Source organism: Drosophila teissieri, chromosome 3R, assembly GCF_016746235.2.
Source record: "Drosophila teissieri strain GT53w chromosome 3R, Prin_Dtei_1.1, whole genome shotgun sequence".
In the NCBI taxonomy this organism is placed as follows: domain Eukaryota; kingdom Metazoa; phylum Arthropoda; class Insecta; order Diptera; family Drosophilidae; genus Drosophila; species Drosophila teissieri.
Genome location: NC_053032.1, coordinates 3925400 through 3951208, shown reverse-complemented (window position 1 = coordinate 3951208; position 25809 = coordinate 3925400). Strand labels below are relative to the sequence as shown.

Sequence of the window (25809 nt, the reverse complement as noted above, 5' to 3'; positions counted from 1 at the left end):
CTCTTTTTTCGATTGGCAATATTTATGCCATTCATTAATTTGCATGTCTAAAAGAGGTAAAGGCTTTTAGCTGCAATGACCTTGAAAGTAAATTTCAATCACTACAATCTTAAAAAAATAAGAGAGAACGCTATAGTCGAGATCCCCGACTATCTCATACCCGTTACTCAGCTAGTGGAAGTGCGAAGGAGAAATTTTAACACTTACACTTACAGTTTTTGGCGGTTTATGGGGCAGGTGAAAAAATATTAAAACATTTTTCAAAAGTGTGGGCGTGGCAGATCTGGGCGGGATTTGGTTGTGGCAAAAAGATTTTTGGCAAATCGAGAAAAATTTACAAGACTAATACAAAAATGATAAAATATCAAAACAATTTGTAAAAGTATGGGCGTGGCAGCATTGGACGGTTTGTGGGCGTTAGAGTGGGCGTGGCAAAAAGTTGTTCTGCAAATAGAAAGAAATTTACAAGACTAATGCAAAAATGAAAAAATATAAAAACATTTTTCAAAAGTGTGGGCGTGGCAGTATTGGGCGTGGCAACATGAATCGACATAATTGCGCTGCATGCTTAATCTCAACTCTCTAGCTTTTATAGTTCCTGAGATCTCGACGTTCTTACGGACAGACAGACGGAGAAACGGACGGACAGACGGACATGGCCAGGTCGAGTATTGATCCTGATCAAGAATATATGTATATACTTTATATGGTCGGAAACGCTTTTTTCTGCCTGTTACATGCTTTTCAACGAATCAAGTATACACTTTTACTCTACGAGTAATAGGTATAAAAAAGAAGACTGGTTTTGTCAGGCATGATCGTGATTAGTGACTCATCCGACCAATCTGCTAGAGAAAAAAGAATTCAGTGGTTGTCGCAATAAAAACTATACTATATCATAACGAGAAATTCTTTGGAAGTCCTCAAAAGCGGAGACTACAGTCGCCGTCAACCGCATAAGAACGACGCATCATTGTCACTTTCATCATCGTCATCAGATTCGGACACAGATTTAGCAATGCGATACAACAAATTAGCAAATACAAAGTTTTTTTTATAATTTAATTAAAACGCCAACGAGCCAGAAAAGTGCAGGAAGGCAATGGCAGAAATCTGCACGCCCATTTCCATATTCTTTGAATGCTCAGTTCATTCGCTGTTTATTTGCATTCACAAATTTATAAAATTGTATCGCTATTGGACATATGTTTATACCCGTTACTCGTATGTGTACTAGATTTGTTGAAAAGTATCAAGGTTTCAATTCGATTTTACCATGTCCATCCGTTCTTGTAGCTTCGAGATCTCGGAAGATTTTCAGTGTGAACTGATTTCATTTGATCAACTTCCATCGTTGTTTGAATAAAAGTTTTCTTGAAAACCAGCGTCTTGTCACCTTTTCAACCAAAGGCAAAACCCCAACAGAGTGGAGTGCAGAAAGAATGATGGTTTAAAATGACCCAATTTGACGGGGCTTAATTTAAATGGTTTAATGCTACCAAAAACTGCGACGGTGGTAGAGAGGGGAAACTTTTGTTGGAATCGGCTGAATCACAACGCCGAAACCCACCTGCAGAGATATTTATCGGGCAGCATTTTCCCAATCTTCAAGATAACGCATTTGACTTTCCGGCAATATCTTATATAATCCACTTTTTATAACCGTTACTCGTAGAGTAAAAGGGTATAGTAGATTCGTTGAAAAGTATGTAACAAGCAGAAGGAAGCATTTCCGACCATATAAAGTATATTTATTCTATATTATTATTATATTATTATTTATATTTATTCTGTCCGTCCGTATGAACGCTGAGATCTCAGAAACTACAAAAGCTAGAAAGTTGAGATTAAGCATACAGACTCCAGAGACATAGAAGCAGCGCAAGTTTGTCGATTCATGTTGCCACGCCCACTCTAAAGCCCACAAACCGCCAAAAGCTACCACGCCCACACTTTTAAAAATGTTTTGATATTTTTTCATTTTTGTATTAGTCTTGTAAATTTCTACGAATTTGCCAAAAAACTTTCTGCCATGCCCACAAACCGCCCAAAGCTGCCACGCCCACACTTTTGAAAAATGTTTTGATATTTTTCAATTTTTGTATTATTCTTGTAAATTTCTACGAATTTGCCAAAAAACTTTTTGCCACGCCCAGAAACCGCCCAAAGCCTGCCACGCCCACACTTTTGAAAAATGTTTTGATATTTTTTCATCTTTGTAAAAACTTTCCACGCCCACAAACCACCAGAAACGGTCAGTGCTGAAGTGTCTCCTTCGGACTTTTAAAAGCTGAGTAATGGGTATCAGATAGTCGGGGAACTCGACTTAATGGTTTACAATACAAAAGCAAGCAGAAGCAGTGTTTATAATATTAATAACCGAAAAATAGACACAATTTTATCTCTGGAGGAAACAAAAAAAGATTCAAAATTTTGCTACTGTTTGCCCCGATGTGAGTGTGGAGTGTGTGAAGTGGATCTCCAAGAAACCCAAGATTTTAAGGGGCAAAGACACTGGAGAGTAGCAGAGTCATCAGCGGGTTTTGTTGTCGTCATCATCATCAACGAGGTATAAACCTCCATATAACCCCACTCAAATATTTGTGGAGCTGTTCACTCCCTTTGTCACAGAATCTCATTGCAATTACTTTGCCCCGAAGATGCAAGCATATGTATATTATACGTTAATTAGGAGATTCCTGGATCAGCGCTAAACTAGAGTTTGTCACAATGCTAGTGCACAGGGCGAGGTGAACTTACTGGAGAATAAGAAAGAATCTCTATGAAATTCGTTTATACCTAGCCTATTATTCATTAATCTAATAAATTTATATGTACATACTATGATTTTCGTAAATTTAAGCCTCTGTTACAGATTTTTCTCAAAAGCCTTTCTTATATTAGAAAGTTTTACAATTCTGGGCCATTTCTGACTGGGTTTACTGTACACAGTTTATGAGCATAACCTTCTGCAGCTTGTCTTTCTTAAACTAAGAAAGGCTTTGACAACTTCAAACGACAACAAATTCTGAGAAAAAGAGTATATATTTTGTTTTTACCACTGTTATGCTTAGGAAAACAAATTCTGATAAAAAGAGTATGTATTTAATTTTTACCACAGTTTGCTTAGGAAATTTATTTCTGACGTCAGAAATACAAAAACACTAGATCTAAAGATGGACTATAAAAGAATGCTAAGAACCACATGTTTCAAAGAATATACAAGAATTTTTAAATGACTGTGATGAGCGTCTATTCAAACATTTAAGATATAAACACAAACGGATAACAATACCTTTCTTGCTCTCTCAAATCTGTCCCACGTCCATCAAACTTTTTGAATACCTAATTTCAAATTGACTTTCAAAACACGCGTCACCAAAATCTGAAAATTAATATTATGCATATCCTATTATTCATCGAAGTAACAAAAAAGTAGACCTGTGAACTTGTCGGTTATTTTATGAATTATTTAAAAACATTTAAATGCTCAACTCGTAAATTATTAGAAAGTAAATTTTCAGTTTGTTTGCGCGAAGGAATTAAATCGAGGAAATTATGGACTTGCTGATCGTTTTACTGTTTTCCTTCATCGACTTCCAGTAAAAATTCATTTCATCTATTGGAGTTGAAGTTATTGCGTTTTAAGTGTCAGTATGTTTTTGCCATCGGTTTGAAAATGAGCTTTAAACAAAAAGCCAACATTAAATTTTGTTTTAAAATTGGTAAAAGTTTTACCGAAACATTCCAATTGATAAAACAAGTTTATGGCGAATGTTGGATTCAACGTTTTCATAGTGGTCGTGAGGACATAAATGACGATAAACATGTGGGCCAACATAAATCCATCGAAACTGTGAGTGAATCAGCAGAAATCATCATTGAAATTCATTGAAATAGAACTGACCATCTCCAAAACATCGATTTATCGCAATTTGACCGAACATTTGGGCTTACAAAAGGTGAGTGCACGGTTGTTGTGCTCAGAATTCCACATTCGAAGGACATAATAAAAGAGCAAAAAAAGGACCCAAAAAAAGGATTGTGACGAAACGTGGTGTTTTCAATATGATCCCGAAACGAAACGCCAGACTACTGAATAGAAGGCGCCGGTGGAGCCGAAACCTAAAAAATCGCGCACGGAGGAGTCAAAAGTGAAGACAATGCAGATTTGGTTTTATGATTCCTAGGGTACACAAAGAATTTGTTCGCGTAGATGCAAGTTTGCGTTTGTTGCACGATAATGCGCCGTCTCATCGATCGACGCCTGTGGTCGATTATTTGACCAAAAATCAAATTTTAACAATCAACCCCTCCCCGAATTCACCTGATATGGCACCGTGCGACTTCTACCTTTTCGGAAAAACGCATTTGCCGATAAAAGGAAAGCGTTATGCAGACGTGGAGGCCATTTAAAAGGCTTGTGCCGGCATACTGGCAATACCTGGCGAAGAGTACCTTAATACTCCAGTCAATATTTATACTATTTCTGAAATTCTTAATTGAAAATTGGAAGTTTGATTTTTAGCAAGTTCTTAAAGTTTGGTTGTCTCATAACTTTTGTTGTCCCAAAATGCCTCAGCAGCAAAAAAGGAAATACAAAAACAGAATAAAGATGCGTTTTCAAACCGAAAATCAGAAAAAACGGAAAATTTTCTGTCTGACTGAGAACACGGAGCTTTCTACAAATATCTCGGATATGCCTGTGCTTATATATAGCTGCAAATACGCATAGAAATTTATATGGATCGTATTTATATAATTTCTTTCATTTTCAGACACACACGCCTTGCTCTATTTTTGTGAGGCGCATTTTTAGCGCTGTTTTTGTCGCCGTATTCTTCTTTCTCTGACTAAATTTTCATTGCATTTTAATTTTTCTCTTATATCTATTCGGCTTATGTTCTGGTTTCGGGTTTTTAAGGCTTTTATTTGCCCTGGTCTATTTCTGGGTATATTGTTACTCGTAGAGTAAAAGGGTCTACTAGATTCGTTGAAAAGTATGTAACAGGCAGAAGGAAGCATTTCCGACCATATAAAGTATATATATTCCTGATCAGGATCAATAGCCGAGTCGATCTGGCCATGTCCGTCTGTCCGTCCGTATGAACGTCGAGATCTCAGGAACTATAAAAGCTAGAAAGTTGAGATTCAGCATGCAAACTCCAGAGACATAGAAGCAGCGCAAGTTTATCGATTCATGTTGCCACGCCCACTCTTACGCCCACAAACCGCCCAAAACTGTCACGCCCACACTTTCGAAAAATGTTTTAATATTTTTTCATTTTTGCAGTAGTCTTGTAAATTTCTATCGATTTGCCAAAAAGCTTTTTGCCACGCCCACTCTAACGCCCACAAACCGTCAAAAACTGTCAGTGTTAAAGACTCCCGTTCGCACTTGAAATAGCTGAGTGGAAACTCGACTATCAAGAATATATATATCCTGATCAAGAATATATATACTTTATATGGTCGGAAACGCTTCCATCTCTCTGTTACATACTTTTCAACGAATCTAGTATACCCTTTTACTGTACGAGTAACGGGTATAAAAAGCGAGAATGCTATAGTCGAGTTTCCCGACTATTTGATACTTTACTCATCTAGTGAAAGTGCGAACAAGAAATTTCAACATCTTTTTTCATTTTGCTAGAAATCGGGACAAAAAATAATAACACGAAAAATATTTTTTAAAAATTTAAAACTTTGGGTGTGACGGTTTTGGGCGGTTTGCAGGCGTTAGAGAGGGCGTGGTCAAATTATTTTTGTTATACCTTTAGAAATGGGAGAGATACCTTTTTTTAACAGTGGCAGTTTTGGGCAGCTGGTGGGCGTTAGAGTGTCTGGAATCTGCATGCTTAATCTCAACATGCTAGCTTTTATAGTTTCAGAGATCTGGACATTCATATGGACGGGCAGGGCCAGGTCGACTCGCCTATTCATCCTGATCAAGATTATATATACTTTATATATATACCTTAACTACGAGTAACGGGTATAAAAATGGCAAATTGTCAAGGAGATATTTGTATATACACGTGATTTGAGCGTCTCCACTTATTAGAACACTATACGCCTCCTTAATTGTCAGAATGAAAAGCGAACTTTCTTTAACCAAAAAACCCAGTTAAGCCCCAATTCAATAGCACGTACGTGCTAGGGGAACCTGACCAATATGGTCAGACGTCAGCTAAACATTTTCACCAAAAGAATGGCAGCAGAACAAACCAGTACATGCGATACTCTATCCCTCTAAAACTATTTATTAATAGCTAATAAAACGTGTGCCAAGGTAGACATAAATACATTTTAGTAGTCTTTATAATAATGCAAGCAATTACAACAAGCAGGACAAAATCATCGTTACAAAAATGATAATTATTTGTGAATTAGACGACGGAGACGACCAATGTTGAAAAGAAAGTTGTTTATATGGCATTTTCTTAACAGACCTACAAGAAAACAAAACAAATTTAAGACAATTTAAGCACATTAAGACAAAAGCTGCAAGAACAGAGAACCGTTGAAAGGGCATTCGACTTTTCCCATTGCATTGGCCTTGACTTGATGGAAATGTTTTCTATGGTCTGATGTAGCTTTCCATAATATAATTTACAGTTATACTTTTGCATTTTACCATTTGTATATATATATATATAGCGATATAGCGAATACAAAAAGTTATAAATCTTATTTGCGGACTTTTTTAACCAAATTGAAAGAGGAATTTCGACAGATTCTGACAATGAGTATTATTCATCACCCTTATTTGTGCTATAAAAATTGAACTAATCAGTTACTATATCTGCCTTTTGGATAACATAATTTAGTGGCTTTTTAAAATTCGTCAACAAATTGGGTGGGAAACTATGGGCCGTGCCACAAAGACTACTAACTGATAAGCTTGATTTTATGGAGCGGAAATTAACGTGGCTCAAAGACCTTTGACAGTGTTGGCCAATGCAAGCTGAGGAGTGTTTTCCTCTTTCCCCATTTCATTTGCTCTGAACGCCGATTATGATCAATGGCTGGTCATTCCATTTTGTAAGCAAAGCGTAAACTGATTGTGATCGAAGGCTGCAAGCTTTGTGAAGACCTCAGCGACTGCCAGCTGCAGTCACTGAACTTGCAACTATGGCAGCAGGATGAGCGAGAATTGGAGAGAGCAGCAGGCAAGAGAGACGTCAAAAAGGCCAACAAACGCACGCATACCAAGGTCCGCACACATGGCCAATATTGTCTGGGGGCAACTAATAACAAACAACCGGCTTTCGCAGCGGGGCGCGAACAGAGATAGATGTACAGTGAAAACTCACTCGAATTCTACGTATAATAATGTGTATTTATATATATTTAAGTTTAGCGACCATCAGATAACCGTTACTCAGAAAGTGGGAGCAAGAAATTTCAACATTTCTGGAATATCGGTAGAAATTGGAAAACAAAATAGCCCACACTTTCGAAAAATGTTTTAATATTTTTTCATTTTTGCAGTAATTTTGTAAATTTCTATCGATTTGCCAAAAAACTCCCACAGACCGCCCAAAACTACCAGGCCCACACTTTTGAAAATGTTGTTGATATTTTTTCACATTTTTGTTAGTCTTGTCAATTTTTCTCGATTTGCCAAAAATCTTTTTGCCACGCCTACTCTAACGCCCACAAACCGCCAAAAACTGTCAGTGTGGAAATTTCTCCTTTGCACTTCCGGACCAGATGAGTAACGGGTATCAGATAGTAGGGGAACTCGACTATAGCGTTCTCTCTTGTTTTTAATAGAAATAAAATAAAACCGATTGTATGCAGTTTGCAGGTAGGATAACCGTTTCTTAACGCTAAATACTAATCTTAAAAAATAATAGGTAACGCTATAGTCGAGTTCTTTGAGATTCCCAGGCAAACAAACGGACAGTCGGACACTACTAGAATATATGCATATGAATACTTCACTTCACAAGTAACGGATATAATAAAATACACTACAAGATTATCGACCTATGTACATACATACATATGTCGCCCTCTTAATATCTGATCTTGTTTGGAAACACGGGAATTACTGATCCGAAACGTAAGCTGGAATACTATGGGAATACTTCCAGAAGGAGTGAAATTTGGAGGCAGCGATTTTCGACTGCCACAAAAGTCGTTGCAGAGCATTCGCGTAAGTCACTCCCAGTTGACGGTTAATGCTGCTGCTGCGCCTGCTGATTTAGCCGCAGCAAATTGTGCGAGTTCCCTGGCAGCCACGATAGAGCACATCTGTCGTCACATTGGAGCAGTCCTCCAGCGAGGTGAAGGTCGCTGAAAACTCGAACCGAGCCCCACACTTTGGACTCTTTAAAGCCAAGTCACCATTATCACAGCAATGAAACTTCAGCAAAGCGCCGAGAGCGCTCTTGGCCATAACGAATTTGCAATAGTGTCAATATTGCCCATTCTCAACACTTCATCACCCCTCCGTCCAACCGCACCAGCACTCCGCCTAATCGCCCTTGACTCCACTTGGCTCCTAGTGCATTTTCCGCTTAAACACGATTTCATTTAATTTTCCTCAATCATATTTTCGTTGCCCTTTGGGGGCTTCATCTTCGCGTGGAAGAAGGAAATGCATTTGCGGTACTGAATGCTTGTGGTACTGAATGGCGCAGTTTGCAAGTGAAGTGAAAGATTAAGGGAAATAATTGCAAATCCTTTAAATAATTATTCCTCTTACTCGTAGAGTGAAAAGATATACTATGATCGCTGAAGAATGTGTAGAAGGTAGAAGTTCGTTTTAAAACATTGCCAAGTTGCTAGAACACTCAAATACAAACGTGCCAAAACAGGTATTTTTTGCTTTCCGCTTGCATAGCTCCCTGTGGCACAATGAGTACATACCTATTAGACGCGATACTCATTCTATATAGTCCTCATATGAATTACAGAATCAGCGATTTTACCTAAAACAAATAAACTTTTAAAGAACCACCTTTGTACAAATGTGTAATTTAAATTGATTTTTAACAATCAGAAAATATTTCCTATCGAATCATTTGGCATTTATAAACTGCAGCATGCACATCAACATTGGTGGCAGACAATACAATTTCTCTTAATTTTTTCTTATTAGAGTTGCTCGGCTCTTCGTGCAATAGCTAAGCCAAAAACAACAGCAACAGTTAACAGTAAACTAGCACTATAGAAATAAAAGTGAAACTTTTCCCAGTAAGAGAAATTTTTGCATTTAAGCGAAACAATGCTCTGATAAGTAGGAAAGTCTTTATTTGCGCTCGGAAGAACATAGTTAAATAATTAATAACTATACCATGTTTGTAATCCGAACCTTCCAGATCGGTCGCTGTTCGTCAAAACTGTGAAGTAATTCGAGTTATTCGTAATTTATCAAGTATTATTTGTACAAGACAGTACAAAAAGATATGCTGGGGTCTATATATGTAACTCCCCGAAAAGGTTTACGGTTCCCCCAAATCATTAACATGAGGCTCCCAAAGCCACGTCCCAGTTTAACCTTCAGAACAGCCAACAAAAAAAACAGCAGTCATAATTTAATTGAGCAGCAATGGTGATGGAGAGAAAATGAATAAGATCAAAGAAGACCGGAACTGTAAAATCAAATTTTTGAAATTTGAAAGATTGGCCATTAGTTTTTTATGCCCACATCCAGTTTTGAAGATACAAAATTTCAAAAACTTTCGACAAATTAAAAATTTATTTTTTTAAATGATTTTTTTTTATGTTGCAATATCATTGTTTGCCCACCTTTTAGTATTTGGAAAAAAGTTTCATTTAGAAAATGTAACCCATTAAAGAATTAGTCGAATACCCATATAGCAAAACTAAATATGATCAATAAAAAACGTTTATACATCCGTTAAAAATGTTTTTTATCGTGTGCGTCCGAACTTACGTGGGCAAACGAAATGAATTATTTTGAAGGGTGGGCAAACGATAAAAACTATTTTTAAAGGGTGGGCAAACCTTTTTTATTAAAAATATATATTTATTTTCAAGAGGTGGGCAAACAAAAATAATTATTTTTAAGAGCAGGCAAACGTTATTTAAGGGTGGGTAAAAGATAACAACTATTTTTAAATGGTGGGCCAACGTTTATAATGTTTAATTGATAAGATTTAGTTTTGAGATATGGGCATTCGCTTAATTCTTTAATCGGTTATATTTTCTAAATCAAACCTTTTTTTCAGAATACTTAAGGGTGGGCAAACTATGTTATTTTTAATGTAATTTAAAAAAAGTCAACTTTTTGATTTTCGAAAATTTTCAAATTTTTGTATCTTAAAAACTGGGCTTGGGCAAAAAAAACTAATTAGTGGACAAACAATTCGAGCTTTCAAAAATTCGATTTCACTGAACTTAGCTTCTTTGAGCTAAATTGATAGATTACTCGAACTGGTCAGTTGTTATTGCACTACTGGATATTTCAAGTAGTTTGCCTTTTCAGCTCAAAGAAGCTGGGTCTGCAAAAATCGAATTTTTGAAATTTGAAAGGTGGAATCGTTTGACCATCGTTTGACCATGTTTGACCACCAATTACTTTTTTTTGACCACGTCCAGTTTTCAAGATATGAAATTTCGAAAATTTTCGAAAATTTTCGAACTTCAAAAAGTTGACTTTTTTTTTTTTAAATCGCAATAACTTCGTTTGACCACGTTTGACCACCCTTTAGAATTTTGAAAAAACTTTTAGTTTAGAAAATATAAGCACTTAAGGAATTAGGCATTTTCCATACCTCAAAACTAAATATTTTCAAACTTTTTTTTTTTTAATCGAAATAACATCGTTTGACCACGTTTGACCACCCTTTAGAATTTTGAAAAAACTTTTAGTTTAGAAAATATAAGCACTTAAGGAATTCAGCATTTTCCATACCTCAAAACTGAATATTTTGAAACAAAATCGTTTGACCATCCTTTAAAAATGCTTTTTATCGTTTGACCACCCTTTAAAAATTCATTTTTTCGTTTGCCCACCCTTAAAAAAAAATATTTTCGTTTGCCCACCTCTTAAAACTAAATATTTTCAAAAAAAAAGGTTTGACCATCCTTCAAAAATGCTTTTTATCGTTTAACCACCCTTTAAAAATTCATTTTTTCGTTTGCCCACCCTTAAAAAAAAATATTTTCGTTTGCCCACCTCTTAAAACTAAATATTTTCAAAAAAAAAGGTTTGACCATCCTTCAAAAATGCTTTTTATCGTTTGACCACCCTTTAAAAATTCATTTTTTCGTTTGCCCACCCTTAAAAAAAATATTTTCGTTTGCCCACCTCTTAAAACTAAATATTTTCAAACAAAATCGTTTGACCACCCTTAAAAAAAAATAATATATTTATATATATAAATAATATAATATATAATATATATAACAATATAAATATATTTGGATTTTATCGTTTAAACACCTCTTAAAACTAAATATCTGCAATTAAAAATTACTTTCAGTAAGTTGTGGCGCCAATTCACACGCACACGTGTTACTTGCCGCATTGACAATGCATACATACGTACATATTACAAAAACAATGTTGTGTATTCTGCTTATTCTTCACTAGTTCCTTATGCTGAGCAACAACAATTTCATATGCTTAATTTGCTGTTCGACTGAAAAGCTACATAGCTAGAAATTAGTCGTACGTTTCGTTGCTAGCAAATTGGTTCATATACATACAACCCAGAAACCAATGTATTATATAAAAGAAAACAAAAAACAAATATGTGTTTGCTTTACCATATTATTATCCAACCTAATTTGGAGTTTTCATAAGCATTAAAATTATGTATTTTCATTTTTTATTCAATTTGATTTTTTCAGTGCAGATAGCAGAACCGATAATGTGTATGTGTGTTTTATTTATATGCATATGTTGGTTATAGGCAAAGACACCTCCGGTCTTTGATCGTTTCTTGGGAGTAAGAAAGAGAAAGAGAGATTTCCAAAATTAATTATTTTTAAGAAACAATTAATAAATAGAATAATTTTTAGAGGTGGGGAAAAAACAATTTTTAAAGTGTGGTCAAACGATAAAAAGCATTTTTAAAGGATGGTCAAACGATTTTTTTTGAAAATATTTAGTTTTAAGAGGTGGGCAAACGAAAATATTTTTTTTTAAGGGTGGGCAAACGAAAAAATGAATTTTTAAAGGGTGGTCAAACGATAAAAAGCATTTTTGAAGGATGGTCAAACCTTTTTTTTGAAAATATTTAGTTTTAAGAGGTGGGCAAACGAAAATATTTTTTTTAAGGGTGGGCAAACGAAAAAATCAATTTTTAAAGGGTGGTCAAACGATAAAAAGCATTTTTGAAGGATGGTCAAACCTTTTTTTTGAAAATATTTAGTTTTAAGAGGTGGGCAAACGAAAATATTTTTTTTTAAGGGTGGGCAAACGAAAAAATGAATTTTTAAAGGGTGGTCAAACGATAAAAAGCATTTTTAAAGGATGGTCAAACGATTTTGTTTCAAAATATTCAGTTTTGAGGTATGGAAAATGCTGAATTCCTTAAGTGCTTATATTTTCTAAACTAAAAGTTTTTTCAAAATTCTAAAGGGTGGTCAAACGTGGTCAAACGATGTTATTTCGATTAAAAAAAAAAAGTTTGAAAATATTTAGTTTTGAGGTATGGAAAATGCCTAATTCCTTAAGTGCTTATATTTTTTAAACTAAAAGTTTTTTCAAAATTCTAAAGGGTGGTCAAACGTGGTCAAACGAAGTTATTGCGATTTAAAAAAAAAAAGTCAACTTTTTGAAGTTCGAAAATTTTCGAAAATTTTCGAAATTTCATATCTTGAAAACTGGACGTGGTCAAAAAAAGTAATTGGTGGTCAAACATGGTCAAACGATGGTCAAACGATTCCACCTTTCAAATTTCAAAAATTCGATTTTTGCAGACCCAGCTTCTTTGAGCTTGCCTTTTCTGAACGTTTTTCATATAGTTTAGTTGTGTCCTTTTAAAAAGATCAAGATTTTTATACGGATTTCGGATGAAGGAATTATTTGTAGATCTATAAAATACGTATGTACATATATGATTTAGTCAAGAATTTCCCAAATTTATCTAAATTTATTATTAAATTTATCTACTAAACGATTTCAAAACCAAAACAACAGAGACAGACGAACGGACAGACGGACTTAGGACTCGACTCGGCTATTGATTCTGATCAAGAATATACATATATACTTTATATGGTCGGAATCGCTTCCTTATGCCTGTTACATACTTTTCAACGAACCTAGTATACCCTTTTACTCTACGAATAACGGGTATAAAAATAAATAAGGACCTAATTGGTTTAAGAATGTCAATGGAGTTATTTTTATTGTACCTGAGAGGTGGGCTGGTGGGGCGATGTGCCGCTAAGTAAATAGACAACTTTTTATTTTTTTCTTTTAATCGCTGATAAACGTTGACGCTTCATTATATATGGACGGACTGAGTTCCTATACTCCTCCTCTGTTGACTCTAATCAAGGCCCTCTTTCGTGGCTTATACAAATATAATCCGATTGCGGCGCAGTTCTAGATGCAATCACAGCTCTATACTTGCATAAATGGGCCGCTGGACAAGGTGGAGAACGTACGACTGAATATCAAGACGCAATATATGATGATTTTCAACCACACATATTTTTGCACAGTTTTTACTTTGATGCCTGTCGAAAAGTATAATAATAATAATAGTAATCAAACGTTTTCCGTCTTTTCTTTTTTTTTTTTTTTTTTTTTTTTTTTTTTTTTTTTTTTTTTTAAAAAAAAAAAAAAAAAAAAAAAAAAAAAAAAAAAAAAAAAAAAAAAAAAAAATAATAATAATAGTAATCAAACGTTTTCCGTCACTTTCCGAACAGAATCAACATTCATTCCTCAGTCTAACTCGACGTGCTAAGTCCACAAAAGAAACTGAGCCATTCCGGATCAGAAGGTATTCACAACACAGGAACATTGAAAACAATTTCCAAGGAATCCAAAAGTGTCATATTTGTGAGTATACGTAAAAACACATACATATATACACGGCGGTACCTAACCAATCCTATTTTATATAGGTCACAAGCTGTCGACTCCATTGCACTCGTTTTTGGGTTCGGGAGCGACGACCCCAAAAAAGCAAACAGCTGCTATTTCCCACCCCAATCGCACAGTGAACAGCAGCTGTTAGGGGCTAACAGAAGTGGGGTTGGGATAGGTTTTATTCAGAGCTTTACAAAATATATAAGTTAACAGATATAATATACTTATCACAAATGCCTGCGGAAATAAATTCTGCTACTGCTAATGGAGTTATATAGGCTGTCGTACATATATGTATGTATATATTATGGGAAAGTATTCTTTGAGTAGGTGGCTGCTGGAACTTAAGCCGCCCGTTTCGTTTTCATCCCTAGGGAATTGGGGCGCCGATGGTTATGCAATTTTAGTTTTAAGTAACTGCACTCCGTTGTGGGCATCAATAATCTTATCCGGATTGCATCAGATCACATCAGCTGCGTGAGCATCTAAGATCTCCCCTTTTGCGCTCTGTTTCTTTATATTACTCTTGCAACTACACCTTTGACTTTCTACTGGCTTTCTACTGTTCTCTCTGCAATTAAGTCGCTCTGCAATCAATTCAACTCTCGCTTTTGTACTCTATGCATGCGCGGATCACTGCCAAACTTCGCAAAGGAAAATAAACCAAATCGTTTGAATTCGCTACAAAACCATCGTCTTTTTATTTTCGAAAAAATAGCTAATAAAAAAGCGTATTAGCTCAACAGAAACTATTCAAACATTAGCTGAGAATTGCTTACAGCGCGCCTGAAATCACCCGCGCGGTATTTCTGCTCATTGAGAAAACCAGGAGCGGGATAGACTCAGGCAATTGCAGTCCCCATTTTCCAGAACTGCGTGCGTGAGAAAATTCATATTGGTGAATACAACAGGTAAGTTAATAAGCTGGCTGTGCCACCAATGCGTTCTGAGCGTTTTCTCTAAATACCTTCATTGTTTTAGACTTCCGTTTCGTTTTTGTGAACAAGGGTTCAAGGGTTTTACCACTCGCACACACTCCCTTCTAGGAGTGGACAATAACATTTTCTACAATAATTGCACAAGTGTCACTCGTACTGCTCGGTGAAACTGGTAAGCGACGAGCCCAAACTGAGCCCATATAGGTGGGCAAAGCGAAGTACTTTTGGTTATTATTATAAAAACAAGAGATAGCACCTCCCAGAAACGGAAGAATCGAAAGAGCCTCTGTGTCAATCGCAAGGCTTAAAATATGTAATTCTGATTTAAATAAGCTACTGTAAGATTTATAGGGTTTTACATTTATAGGTATCAAGAAATTACATGACACATATTTCAATCTTTTTTTTCATATTCAAAAATACTTATTTTATTTAGAAAAATTACGAACTAACATATATCTAGATACTCGTTACTTAGCTGGTGGAAATGTAAGGGACAATTTTCACAAGTTTTTAGGTACGACAATAGACTTTGGCGAATGCAATTGTACTATGACTTAGAGCAGGTGTGGCAAGGTTTTGAATAAGCTTTGGCGTCACTAGAATCATCATGCTTGATATTAACTTTCCATCTTTTGAAATTTCCACGTTCATACTCACTTTATTTACATTTTAACTTATTATGATTACATTAAGGAAGAGCAAATTCGCCTTTCATCTGGTTTTCAGTTAACCGATCAAAAAGCAATCTGTAAAAGAGACTTACTAATTAGAAAATGAAAATGAAATGTTTTTCTCCATGTAATTCTGATTACCAAACAAAATGAGCCAGTTAAAAAAGCAAAACCGGTAAATGTGCAGACGGGCAGACAAAGCAACTCGAAGAAAAATAGCCATAAAATAAAAATAGCAACTTTGGAAATTATGCGGCAAACAAGTATTGAACAGCGCGGCATTTGGGCAGCAGCGGCGCCAATTTCCACGGCGAGTTTTCAAGAGTGGCGGGGGAAAATGAACAAGCTGCCGAGACACCCTTTTTCCTCAGTTTTCTGGTTGCAGCAACAGCTACTCTTATTTGTAACATTAAGACCGCTTCCGCTTCAGGCAAACTGAAATCACATAAACTGACGCACGAGGCGCGCAAAAACAATAAGATGGGAAAATTATAAACAAAGCAGCCGCGGCTGAAGAGCTCGCCGAAAAACAGACTTTGAAGAAAGTACCCGTCGGGAAAAGTCGAAAGTACACTTAAAACAAAAAAATCGTATCCGCTTTTTCATTTTGTGTAAAAACAAACATCAAATATTCATCCTTTTTATATTAAATTTGATTTAAAAAAATATATTTAAATATGGATAAGTATGAGAGTTGGTGGCGCTGTTTTGAATTGATTTTCATTTGAGGGTATAGAAAAAATTACATTTGCTTGGGGAAGTTCTCCGGAAATCGTGTAACGTGTAACGACCCGCACTTCTCGCACTCGCACTGCCAATTGCGGAAAAAAATTGCCAACCACTGTGACACCGAGGAATTTATTACTCCTCTTGTGGGTAGGAGTGAAGGAGCTCTTTTAAAGGCGTTTCTTCTATCCCTTCACCTTCAGCTCCTCACCACACCGTCCCATTCAAACCACCCGACCCAAACTAATCCAACGCCCTTGCTGGCGGGATTGCTCCAAAAGTCGACTTGGGCCGCTGGAAACGCAAATGAAGCATGAAGCCTGAAATAATAGCCAAGTGCACGGCTGGCGAAAAATGCGCCGCCCTGTCGCACAACTAGGCAACACTGGCAGCTGCATTCCGCAAATGCAATCAAACCAACTTTCCAATGATGGATTTTTTCTTGCGATTATTATTTAGTCGGTTCCCCGTCTTTTAGCCATTACCTTATTAGCTTAAAACCTGTTGCTCGGGCGACGACGATAATGATGATATCAAATAAATGACTAGGCGCCCGAGTGCTGCAAGTCTGGCCAGTGAGAAAATTGGCATGCAAAGTGAAAATGTTTTGGAAAAAAACCTATCAAAGCCAACACAGAAACGCATGTCGAGGGTGTGGAAATGTTTTAGAACTACAATTGTCAAACATCAAAGCTGGGAACTAGAGATGCGAAAGCGACCAGATCGGTGATAGGATCTCGGGAATGTACAACTCAAGCTCAGAAACCTTACTACAAAACACAAGCTTTCACCTACAAGCTCCGCCTGAGCAACAAGATCCAGGTCCCAGAATGCTTCTTGAGGTCATATCACTAGTCCTAGTCATTACAACGGTATTTTGCTGCTACTGTTGCGTCAGATAAATAGATCCAAACGATCCGCAATGACGACTATACGTTCAATGAGTAAAATCTCCGAGAACAATGGTATCAAACCCCACTTCAGTTTCCGATGTTTGAATCACACTCAGAACGTGTCAATGAATTTGTCAATTGATTTTGGATACAAAGTAATATTCCCAATAGAATTAAATGAATACATATTACAATCACAAAATAATTTTCTTCGGTTTCAACCCCAACCAACTAATGTAGTCTTTACTTAAATATGTAAAAATCAACCTAATAGTTACAAATGCGCATAAATACAAAGGTACTTCACAAAGAAAATTGACTACCAATTTATTTCATTTATTATGCAGAAACTGAAAACACTTACCAACAAAATTCGATGCTCTGGTCGTTGCAGTTACAGAGGTTTTTTTCAGTTGTGTTATGAGTGCGGCTACAGTTGTTTTGGCATTCAATTATAAAACAATTTAAACGAAAGGCAAATCAATTGAAACAGCCATTGCGGAGTCCAATTTTTGTTGTTGTTTGGAGCTGCTTTTCGAGAACAGGCCAAAAATCATTAGAAATTTCTATACTCGGGCGAGCAACACGTACACACGCACACATCGGCGCACCCACACACACCAGCAAATGCGGGCCAGAAAATAAAACGGAAAACGTGTTTGCCTGTGTCTGTGGTTAGAACTGTTGTTGTTGCAGCTTTTGCTGTTAGACGTTTACGGCAGTCGTTGTTGTTGCATTGGTATTTGTTTATACAGGCATTTGTGAGCGAAAGAAACTATTTTTCGCCGCGCTGTAATTGCAATAATAATTGCTGGATACTCTCCATCAAAATCGGAAATAAAAACACACTACCCACACACACTTTTCCATACACCTTTCCCCCCGCGCCCAGCACCCACACAAGCGCCACTGTTGCACCGCGACGGAATTCACGGATTTTCAACTGCACAGGTGCAATGCTAAGCAAAACAAAACGGAAGACTATCGGATCCGAACTCCGTGGCTTTGGGCTTTTCCTGCCTTATTTACCGTGTGCACATAGGTACACATGTATTCATATACCAAGGGGCGATATCACGTCAGAGCGGGGAACTACGTGGTTGCGCGGCCGAGCTGAACTCTTAACCGCCTGATTTTAGCCGAGTCGAAAACGTACTGCCGACCGAAGGCATTTCTGGGCTTAAAAATGGGGCGGAGTGTGGCCAGCTGAGGTGAGTTGAATAAGACTAATTCCATACTCTCGCTACGTGCGGTATTTTTAGCTGTCCGCAGAGGGTGTCTTTGCTTCGCTCTTACGTTTTTCGTTACGTTGTTCGGAAAGTCTTCAAAATTAATAAAAACTTCATCGGTTTCAATTGAAAGAAACATCGGACGGATAATAAATACTTTGATGAAGAACAATTTTAATTTGACCACTGCATTGCTTACGTTTACGTACCCATGGAAATCCAAAGCTTTAGTATAAATTACAACTAAACCAATTTCAAAATAATGTTTAATTGCGTGCCCCAAAAGTATGCTGCACCCATTTCTATATTCAACATAGGACTCACACGAGAGCCGAACCATAACGAAATTCGGATCACTGGGGCTCCTTGCCATATGACACTGAGGACATATAGAATATGTACATATCTGGGAAACAAGCCAATGCAAGAAGTTTTAACACACCTCGTATATACATATATTGTATACATATTGTAAGTAGTCTTCATATGAAGATCTTTTATAGCTTGTTCAATTTATTAATATGTTTGTTCCTGGTTCTATATTCTTGAGCTCAGTACGTAAGTCATGGTGTACCAGCCTTAGTATCTTAAAAGAAATAGTACTAAGAAAATAAAAACACGGCGTCTTACAAGTTTTACATTTGTAGTCAATCAGATGAGTCAAATAGGCGATCAAGAGTCGAACGCATTTCCACCATATACAAGTTTTTATATCAAATGATGTTATGATGATAGACTGAGTGAATAAACGTTTAATTTGTTTATTTAAAAGTTTACTCATTCGGCAAAGTTTACGCTTTATGAGAGTGTCATTTACCCCTTTCAGCATTAGGTGACGAATAAGTAAACTATAGACAGTGTTGCATTTTGAGAAACAGTGCATATAATTAATTTCCTTTTCAACAACATAAGACTCAACATAAAACTCTTATTATTGTAGTTTTTCCGTGCGGTTTTCATTGAGCCGTAAAACTAAAGTGACTTATGTACATACATAATTTAATTTAATAATTCTAACGCCATAATAGCGTTTGAATGCGGTCATATGAAATTCTTTGCTAAAATAGAGTTAGTGGTTCTAAATAAGTGAAGGTTAATTTTACATAACAAACCCTTATATAACAAAAGTTTGTACATTATAATTTAATAAAAAGGGAGAACGCTATAGTTGATTTTCTCGACTATCGGATACCTCTTACTTAGCTGTTAGAGTGCTAGTTTACTATTTATAATTTGGAAAGACAAAAGGAAATCGAATAAATTGCAAAAAAATATACTAAAGATTGAGCAAGAATATATATTTATTCTATTTTATACATACTTTCTATCGAATCTAGTATATGCTTCCAATCTACGGGAAACGTGTTTAAATTGATTTATTTGTTTTTAGAAAATCAAACTTAAGAAATGAAGAAATTCTACTTATTACATGTTTTTCTTTTCAATATTTTGTAATCTGCGGTATGTCGTCAAATAAGTTATTGCCTTCTGTGGTTTAGAAGTTAGTTATCCGTTTTTTTAAAATTATAATATTTTCTTTTAACAAAATGGGGAGGACCTCTAATAAAAAGCTATAAGTGACATATCAATAGTTTAATAATAACGATTATAATATATAGCAATTCGCGCTATTCTTTTAAAGTCCGGAGATCCGGATAAAGAGCTCCGGCATTAATAAAATGAGATTTCGATTTTCGTAAGTCTCGTTTATAGTCGCTAACCACGGCTTCACCGGTTCGTTTGACCATTTTCTTGGCAATGCCCTTCGGAGTAATGTAGTTCACGTTCTGACTGACCACGAAAACGTTGCCCACCGTGTCAAAGGTGCCACTAGCCAGATTTCCCGTCTGCAGACCATATCTGAAATTGCAGATATACATTTATGTAATGATATAAATTATGAAATAAGCCTGCATTATATATTGATATTTTTGTAGAGCTACACCTCGAATTAAGTAACATTACATATTTGTAACTGATTGATCAATTGACTACAAATTTTATTTACTTTTCCTTGACATTTTAAACATATATGTACGGATTGGTATTTGTATTACTTATATGATATTGATTGTAAGCTAGAGTAATATTTTGTGATCCTTGATCACTTTATAACATATTTGCACATCGCCCATATTTTAGAAATGGTGCATATAATAAGCTATTCACAAGTCGAAAATCATTTCAAATTAAGCAAAACGTTGTCAGCGTATGTGATTTAAAATCTGTTACAAAACTGCATAATAGTTTTTGTTTAGTTATTTTTAAAAAATTTCTGTACATCTTCAAATAAGAACAAGAGAAAATGCTTTATTCGAGTTCCCCGTCTATCAGATACAAGTTACTTACTAGTGGAAGTGAGAACCAGAAATTTCAACATTTTCTAAAACATTTTTCAAAAATGTTGGCGTGACAGTTTTGGCCGGTTTATGGGCATTTGAGTGGACGTGGCAAGATTTGGAAACAAACTTGCTGGGTCTGAAATCCGCATGCTTGATTTCAGAGCTCTAGCGATCCTGAGATCGAGGCGTTCATAGGGACAGACGGACGGACAAACGGACATGGCCAGTTCGACTTGATCCTGATCAATAATAATATAATTATTATATGGTCGGAAACACTTTCTTCTGCCTGTTACATACTGTTCAACGAATCTAGTATATTCTTTTACTCTACGAGTAACGGGTATAATTAAGACATTCAACCCACTTGTGTTCGATTATCTTGACGGAGTTTTCACTAAGACTGGAACCCAGGATCTTGGCTGAAGTTTCGAGGCCATCGAATACGGTACTGACTCCTTCCACGGCACCTGCCGCGATGGTCATGGCGCCCTCCATGGTGCTATTAGCCTCGCTGCTGTCGTAGCCAAATCCCTTCTGCAGCAATTTAGAGCCTTGCTCCTGAATATGAGGAGCCAGGTAGCGACCGACTGCTATTGAGGCAGTGCCAACCTTTCCAGCAATCCATCCTGTCATTCCGGCTGCTGCATGCGTCACTTTTTGGGCCACCTCAACTTTAAAGAACACAAGGATAGTACTAGATACATACATCATTCTGAACTTATTATTCATAGAAAAATTGCAAACTAGAAACACAAAACTTTTTAATAAGAATAACAACCATACGTAAGTTAAGATTCAATGAAATGTTTCCACCTCTTATAGAGGTGCAAATGTAGTGGCGATCGCACCTTCAACACACAAAAGATCTAATATCATCATTAGGTTCATTGTTCAATGTACACATTGATTCGGAAGCTTTATATAACTTAATGTATTTGGAAACAAATAGTTTGCAATATGCAATATGCCTTTAATAAAAATAGGTTTTTTAAGTGCTTCCATTGTATGCACCCTAAATAAAACTTTCTTATTTGCACCTTACTCACCTGAAGTTTGGACAGAGCTGGGCACCTGAGCATCTACCGAGGCTGGCGTCATCTTGGAAATTAGATACGGAGTGCTCGTAAGCATAAACCCTCCCGTCTTCTCGGCTCCCCTTACCAGATTACTAGCAATGAAATCAGCCGCACTCACAATGTGTCTAGACACGAGCTCTGACCCGGAAACGGTATCTGAAGCAAGGCCAGCACGTTGGGAGGTCGGAGATTTTAGCTGCTCCACCGTTCCAGCGAGTACGGCCTCCAATAAATCAAGGAAGAACTGCTGAAGGTCCTCTAGTTCCATCTCCGAGTGCAAGGTCTGGCCCTCTTTCGTTAGCATCAAACCAAACGCATTTCCCGGCTGCTGGCACTCCATATCCGGAAAAATAAAGGCTCCGTAATCTGTTCGGTAGCAGTTTGTAATTGAGGGAACCAGGGGGTAGAGCCAAATCCCTGCAGCCCCTTCAGTTGATACGGAGCACTGTATGTAGTAGATTCCACTGACGTACTTCCATTTGCCACCCACAGTACACATTACCAATGACATAGTGGACGAACCGCTCATGGAGGTAACAGTTCCACTAGCTTCGACCCGGTACAATTTTACCTGCGCACGGAAGAGCTCATCCAGCGAGACATGGGAGTTCGGAACAGCTAAGAGCTCCCGCAACCCGGCAGCCAGCTGCCTGTAGGTTTTTGGTGTTCCACTAGCATTGGCTATGTCATAAAACGTGGTCGGATTTTCCAACAGCAACACGCTTTTTGCTCCCAACTCAATTCGATTTTCCTCTCTAGCCTCCATGGCTGTATCATCAATGGACTGGTTCTGGGATCGCAGAACCTTAAGACGATATCTCAATTCCGTTTCGGCGCTTTTGAGCTTTTGGATCAGCGCACAGGCATCGTTCCACTCCGCCTGCACGGTGTCGATCTCATTAGGAAGACCTACTAGAATTCCAAAGGTGTTCTCTATCATACGAAGAGCCAGCTCGTAGGCCTCAATGGCTTGGGATGGGGAATCCTGCTCCTCGTGACTTACGGCCAGGTCCACCTGAGTCATGGCAGCTTTGTAGGCTGTTTTGATGCCAGCATACGCTTCTAGGAATTCGCTTCTCTCCTCCGCCATCACAGCCTCGAATACCTAAGGAACAGCCCACAAACATTAGAAAGTGTAAGCAGGCTCAGTCTGAATTTTAAAGCAAAAAACCAAAACCCACATAACTTTAGTATGAAGAACTATAACATAAATAAAACAAAAATATATTAGGTAATATTTATGGTTAATTACGGTTTAGTAAGTTTAACTCTTTTGGAAATCCTACTGTGTATTGTGTAAGTGCACTGTTACGCACAATTCCAGAATTCCAGAATTCCAGAGTCCAGGGCTGAAAGGATAAAGGGAAGGCAAAAGAAAGACCCACTCTTTTAAAAAAACAGACAGGAAGTTAAGAGTGCGCCTCGTGAAGAAAGACCTACAATCCAAAGAAATATGCAAGAAGTCTTAAGATGGGCGGCAAGGAGTCCAAGGCCTCCGACAATACAGCCAATGTGATCAACACCATGAATGTAATCGACTACAAAGACGAGATCCTAGTTGTACAGCATATTTTATCGCGGTGTTGTTGGTGTTTTAGGCGATATTGAAATTAGTAAAGACCTACAAGCGATCAGTGCAGCGGTGTCGTGACCATCACCAAATACCATACCCTGGAAAGGATTGTGTCCAGCATCCCGCAGCCTTAATAATTTACAGCATGAAGTCCGCCGCAGTGTAGTGACTATAACAATCAGCTAATTAAATTCGCATGACTACGGCCGAGCATAAAAAAGCCGGCGAAACAAACAAACAAAAATAATGAACCTGTGCATTTATTTTGGAATGCCAGCCGAAAACCAACTAACAATAATAGCTTTCAAAACAAGTGCGAGATTGATGTAATTTGAGAATCGGCCAGAGCCGCAAAGAAACATACATACCAACATACAAGTATGTCTAAATAGGCGATCTTCACCTTGTGTACTTTTTTTTACTTGTATACTTGTATATCGTTTTTGTTTAATCTACAAATTATTGGTGCACGAATATGTATGTATGTATAGTACCATCAACATGTATAGTAAAACCCGGAATACAGCGCGTCGAGTTCTCATCGCTCAGGATTAATGTGGGGTAAGTTTAAAGGAACACAGTTCCCGTATTTTCCTTATATATTTTATATATATTTTTATATATACACCCAACTTTATTTTCTTACAATAAGTATATATATTTTTTTTGTAATAGAGGTAACCAAAGGGTATAAGGCTTAAAATATATTTTATTGTAAGCCTCTTCCAGGCAATGCATTCATTGATAGAAATTAAATTTTTATACCCGTTACTCGTAGAGTAAAAGGGTATACTAGATTCGTTGAAAAGTATGTAACAGGAAGAAGGAAGCGTTTCCGACCATATAAAGTATATATATTCTTGATCAGGATCTGTAGCCGAGTCGATTTGGCCATGTCCGTCTGTCCGTCCGTCTGTCCGTCCGTATGAACGTCGAGATCTCAGGAACTACAAAAGCTAGAAAGTTGAGATTAAGCATACAGACTCCAGGGGCATAGACGCAGCGCAAGTTTGTCGATTCATGTTGCCACGCCCACTCTAACGCCCACAAACCGCCCAAAACTGCCACGTCCACACTTTTGAAAAATGTTTCGATATTTTTTCATTTTTATATTAGTCTTATAAATTTCTAACGATTTGCAAAAAAACTTTTTGCCACGCCCTCTCTAACGCCCACAAACCGCCCAAAGCTGCCACGCCCACACTTATGAAAAATGTTTTGATATTTTTTCATTTTTGTATTAGTCTTCTAAATTTCTATCGATTTGCTAAAAAACTTTTTGGGTGTCACTCTAACGCCTACAAACCGCCAAAAACTGTCAGTGCTGAAGACTCTCCTTCGCACTTCCACTAGCTGAGTAACGGGTATCAGCGGACGAGTGAAGGGGAGAGAATGTGGCATAAACATTGCCCGATCGTTTCACAATCAAGCGAAAGCTTAGCTTGTGGGGCAGTGAGGACTGCTGACTGACGAACGGTACGAATGTAATTATTTTTACTGACACTTCTAATATTTATTCTCGTTATGTTAGAGAAGTGAGAGGCTTACCAAGACTCCACGATCCAAATACGACGAGCTTACGCTGGCAACCTGGAACATCGGATGCCTCTCCCTCGGCCCTAGTCTTTATCTAGGACACGGGCACTAATACGCCGACGTAACAGCATATTACTTTTTTGTTGATATTCGTATAATTTAACAAACAGAGATTGCACATACCACAAGCTGCTTTCGAACGCACTTGCTGCCAGATATTCATCCTGACGTGGGGGGCAACTGACTACAACTTAAAGGGTGGCCAATATGCGTCACCAAATTGCGCATGGGACGCTTTTTCTTCTTATTTTGCTACAAAATAATGGCAGCTTCTCTACATTTAATTGCAACGAAGTTGCTTCTGCCCTTCTGATGTCCGTCTACCTTTTGCACTCACCTTTGGGCTTTGGTCTGATTCGCTGCGGCAGCTGGAGCGATTAGTCTGCACTTCTAGTTATCTAGTGATCTAGAAAGAAAGCAATGGACCGCTCACTTTTGCGATTTCCTCATTAGTTTTACCACGCAAATTTTCTACGCCTTTTTAATCGTACACCCGGTTGTCTTTAAATTAAGAATCGTGTTTGCCAAATATAACTTAATTTCGTAAAAAACATGTCAGAATGCGTGTTTTCTATTCGAGCTGTGGAATGTTCCGATTTTTTCCATCTTTGTTTTGATTTGCTTAGTTTTCATTGCGAATGGAATCAGCTGCTTAGGAGGCCTCTGCATGTTTACTGCCACCACGTTGCCACCACGCTGTCACCACGTTGCCACCACGACTTTTTAAAGTAAT

At 37.2% G+C, this 25809-nt stretch overlaps 2 protein-coding genes across 9 annotated transcripts in view; both read right to left on the bottom strand.

The window, feature by feature from the left end:
- LOC122622064 (uncharacterized protein CG43427) overlaps positions 1-18442 on the bottom strand; it is a 58657-nt gene extending 40215 nt beyond the window's left edge. For 2 of the 7 annotated variants that reach the window (XM_043800218.1, XM_043800215.1), the window contains exon 1: positions 17622-18421. The gene's annotated coding sequence lies outside the window, so the exon portion shown is untranslated. Of the gene's footprint in view, positions 1-17621 lie in introns of all 7 variants that reach the window. The other 5 variants (XM_043800216.1, XM_043800217.1, XM_043800221.1 and 2 more) reach the window with 5 other exon arrangements.
- A 930-nt stretch (positions 18443-19372) lies between these two features.
- Positions 19373-25733, bottom strand: LOC122622559 (protein spartin). 2 transcript variants are annotated; one of them, XM_043801103.1, is made up of 5 exons: positions 25200-25404; positions 25029-25124; positions 21878-23012; positions 21196-21502; positions 19373-20346 (listed from the first exon to the last, which is right to left on the bottom strand). In XM_043801103.1, exons 2-5 carry the CDS (start codon positions 25077-25079, stop codon positions 20115-20117), a joined length of 1725 nt encoding a protein of 574 aa, XP_043657038.1. In that variant the 5' UTR covers positions 25080-25124; positions 25200-25404; the 3' UTR covers positions 19373-20114. The 2 variants fall into 2 exon arrangements, with proteins under 2 accessions (XP_043657038.1, XP_043657039.1); XM_043801104.1 differs by lacking the exons at positions 25029-25124; positions 25200-25404 and adding an exon at positions 25414-25733 and having other exon boundaries at positions 19374-20346.
- Positions 25734-25809: the final 76 nt, after the last annotated feature.

Bases quoted from the DNA above. Each gene is read 5' to 3' on its own strand.
- LOC122622559 (XM_043801103.1), bottom strand. From the start codon at position 25,079: ATGTTCCAGGTTGCCAGCGTAAGCTCGTCGTATTTGGATCGTGGAGTC. The intron at 23,013-25,028 runs GTAAGCCTCTCA...GCTGTTCCTTAG, and splicing joins ATTTGGATCGTGGAGTCTTG to GTATTCGAGGCTGTGATGGC. The intron at 21,503-21,877 runs GTGAGTAAGGTG...TGTTCTTTAAAG, and splicing joins CAGCTCTGTCCAAACTTCAG to TTGAGGTGGCCCAAAAAGTG.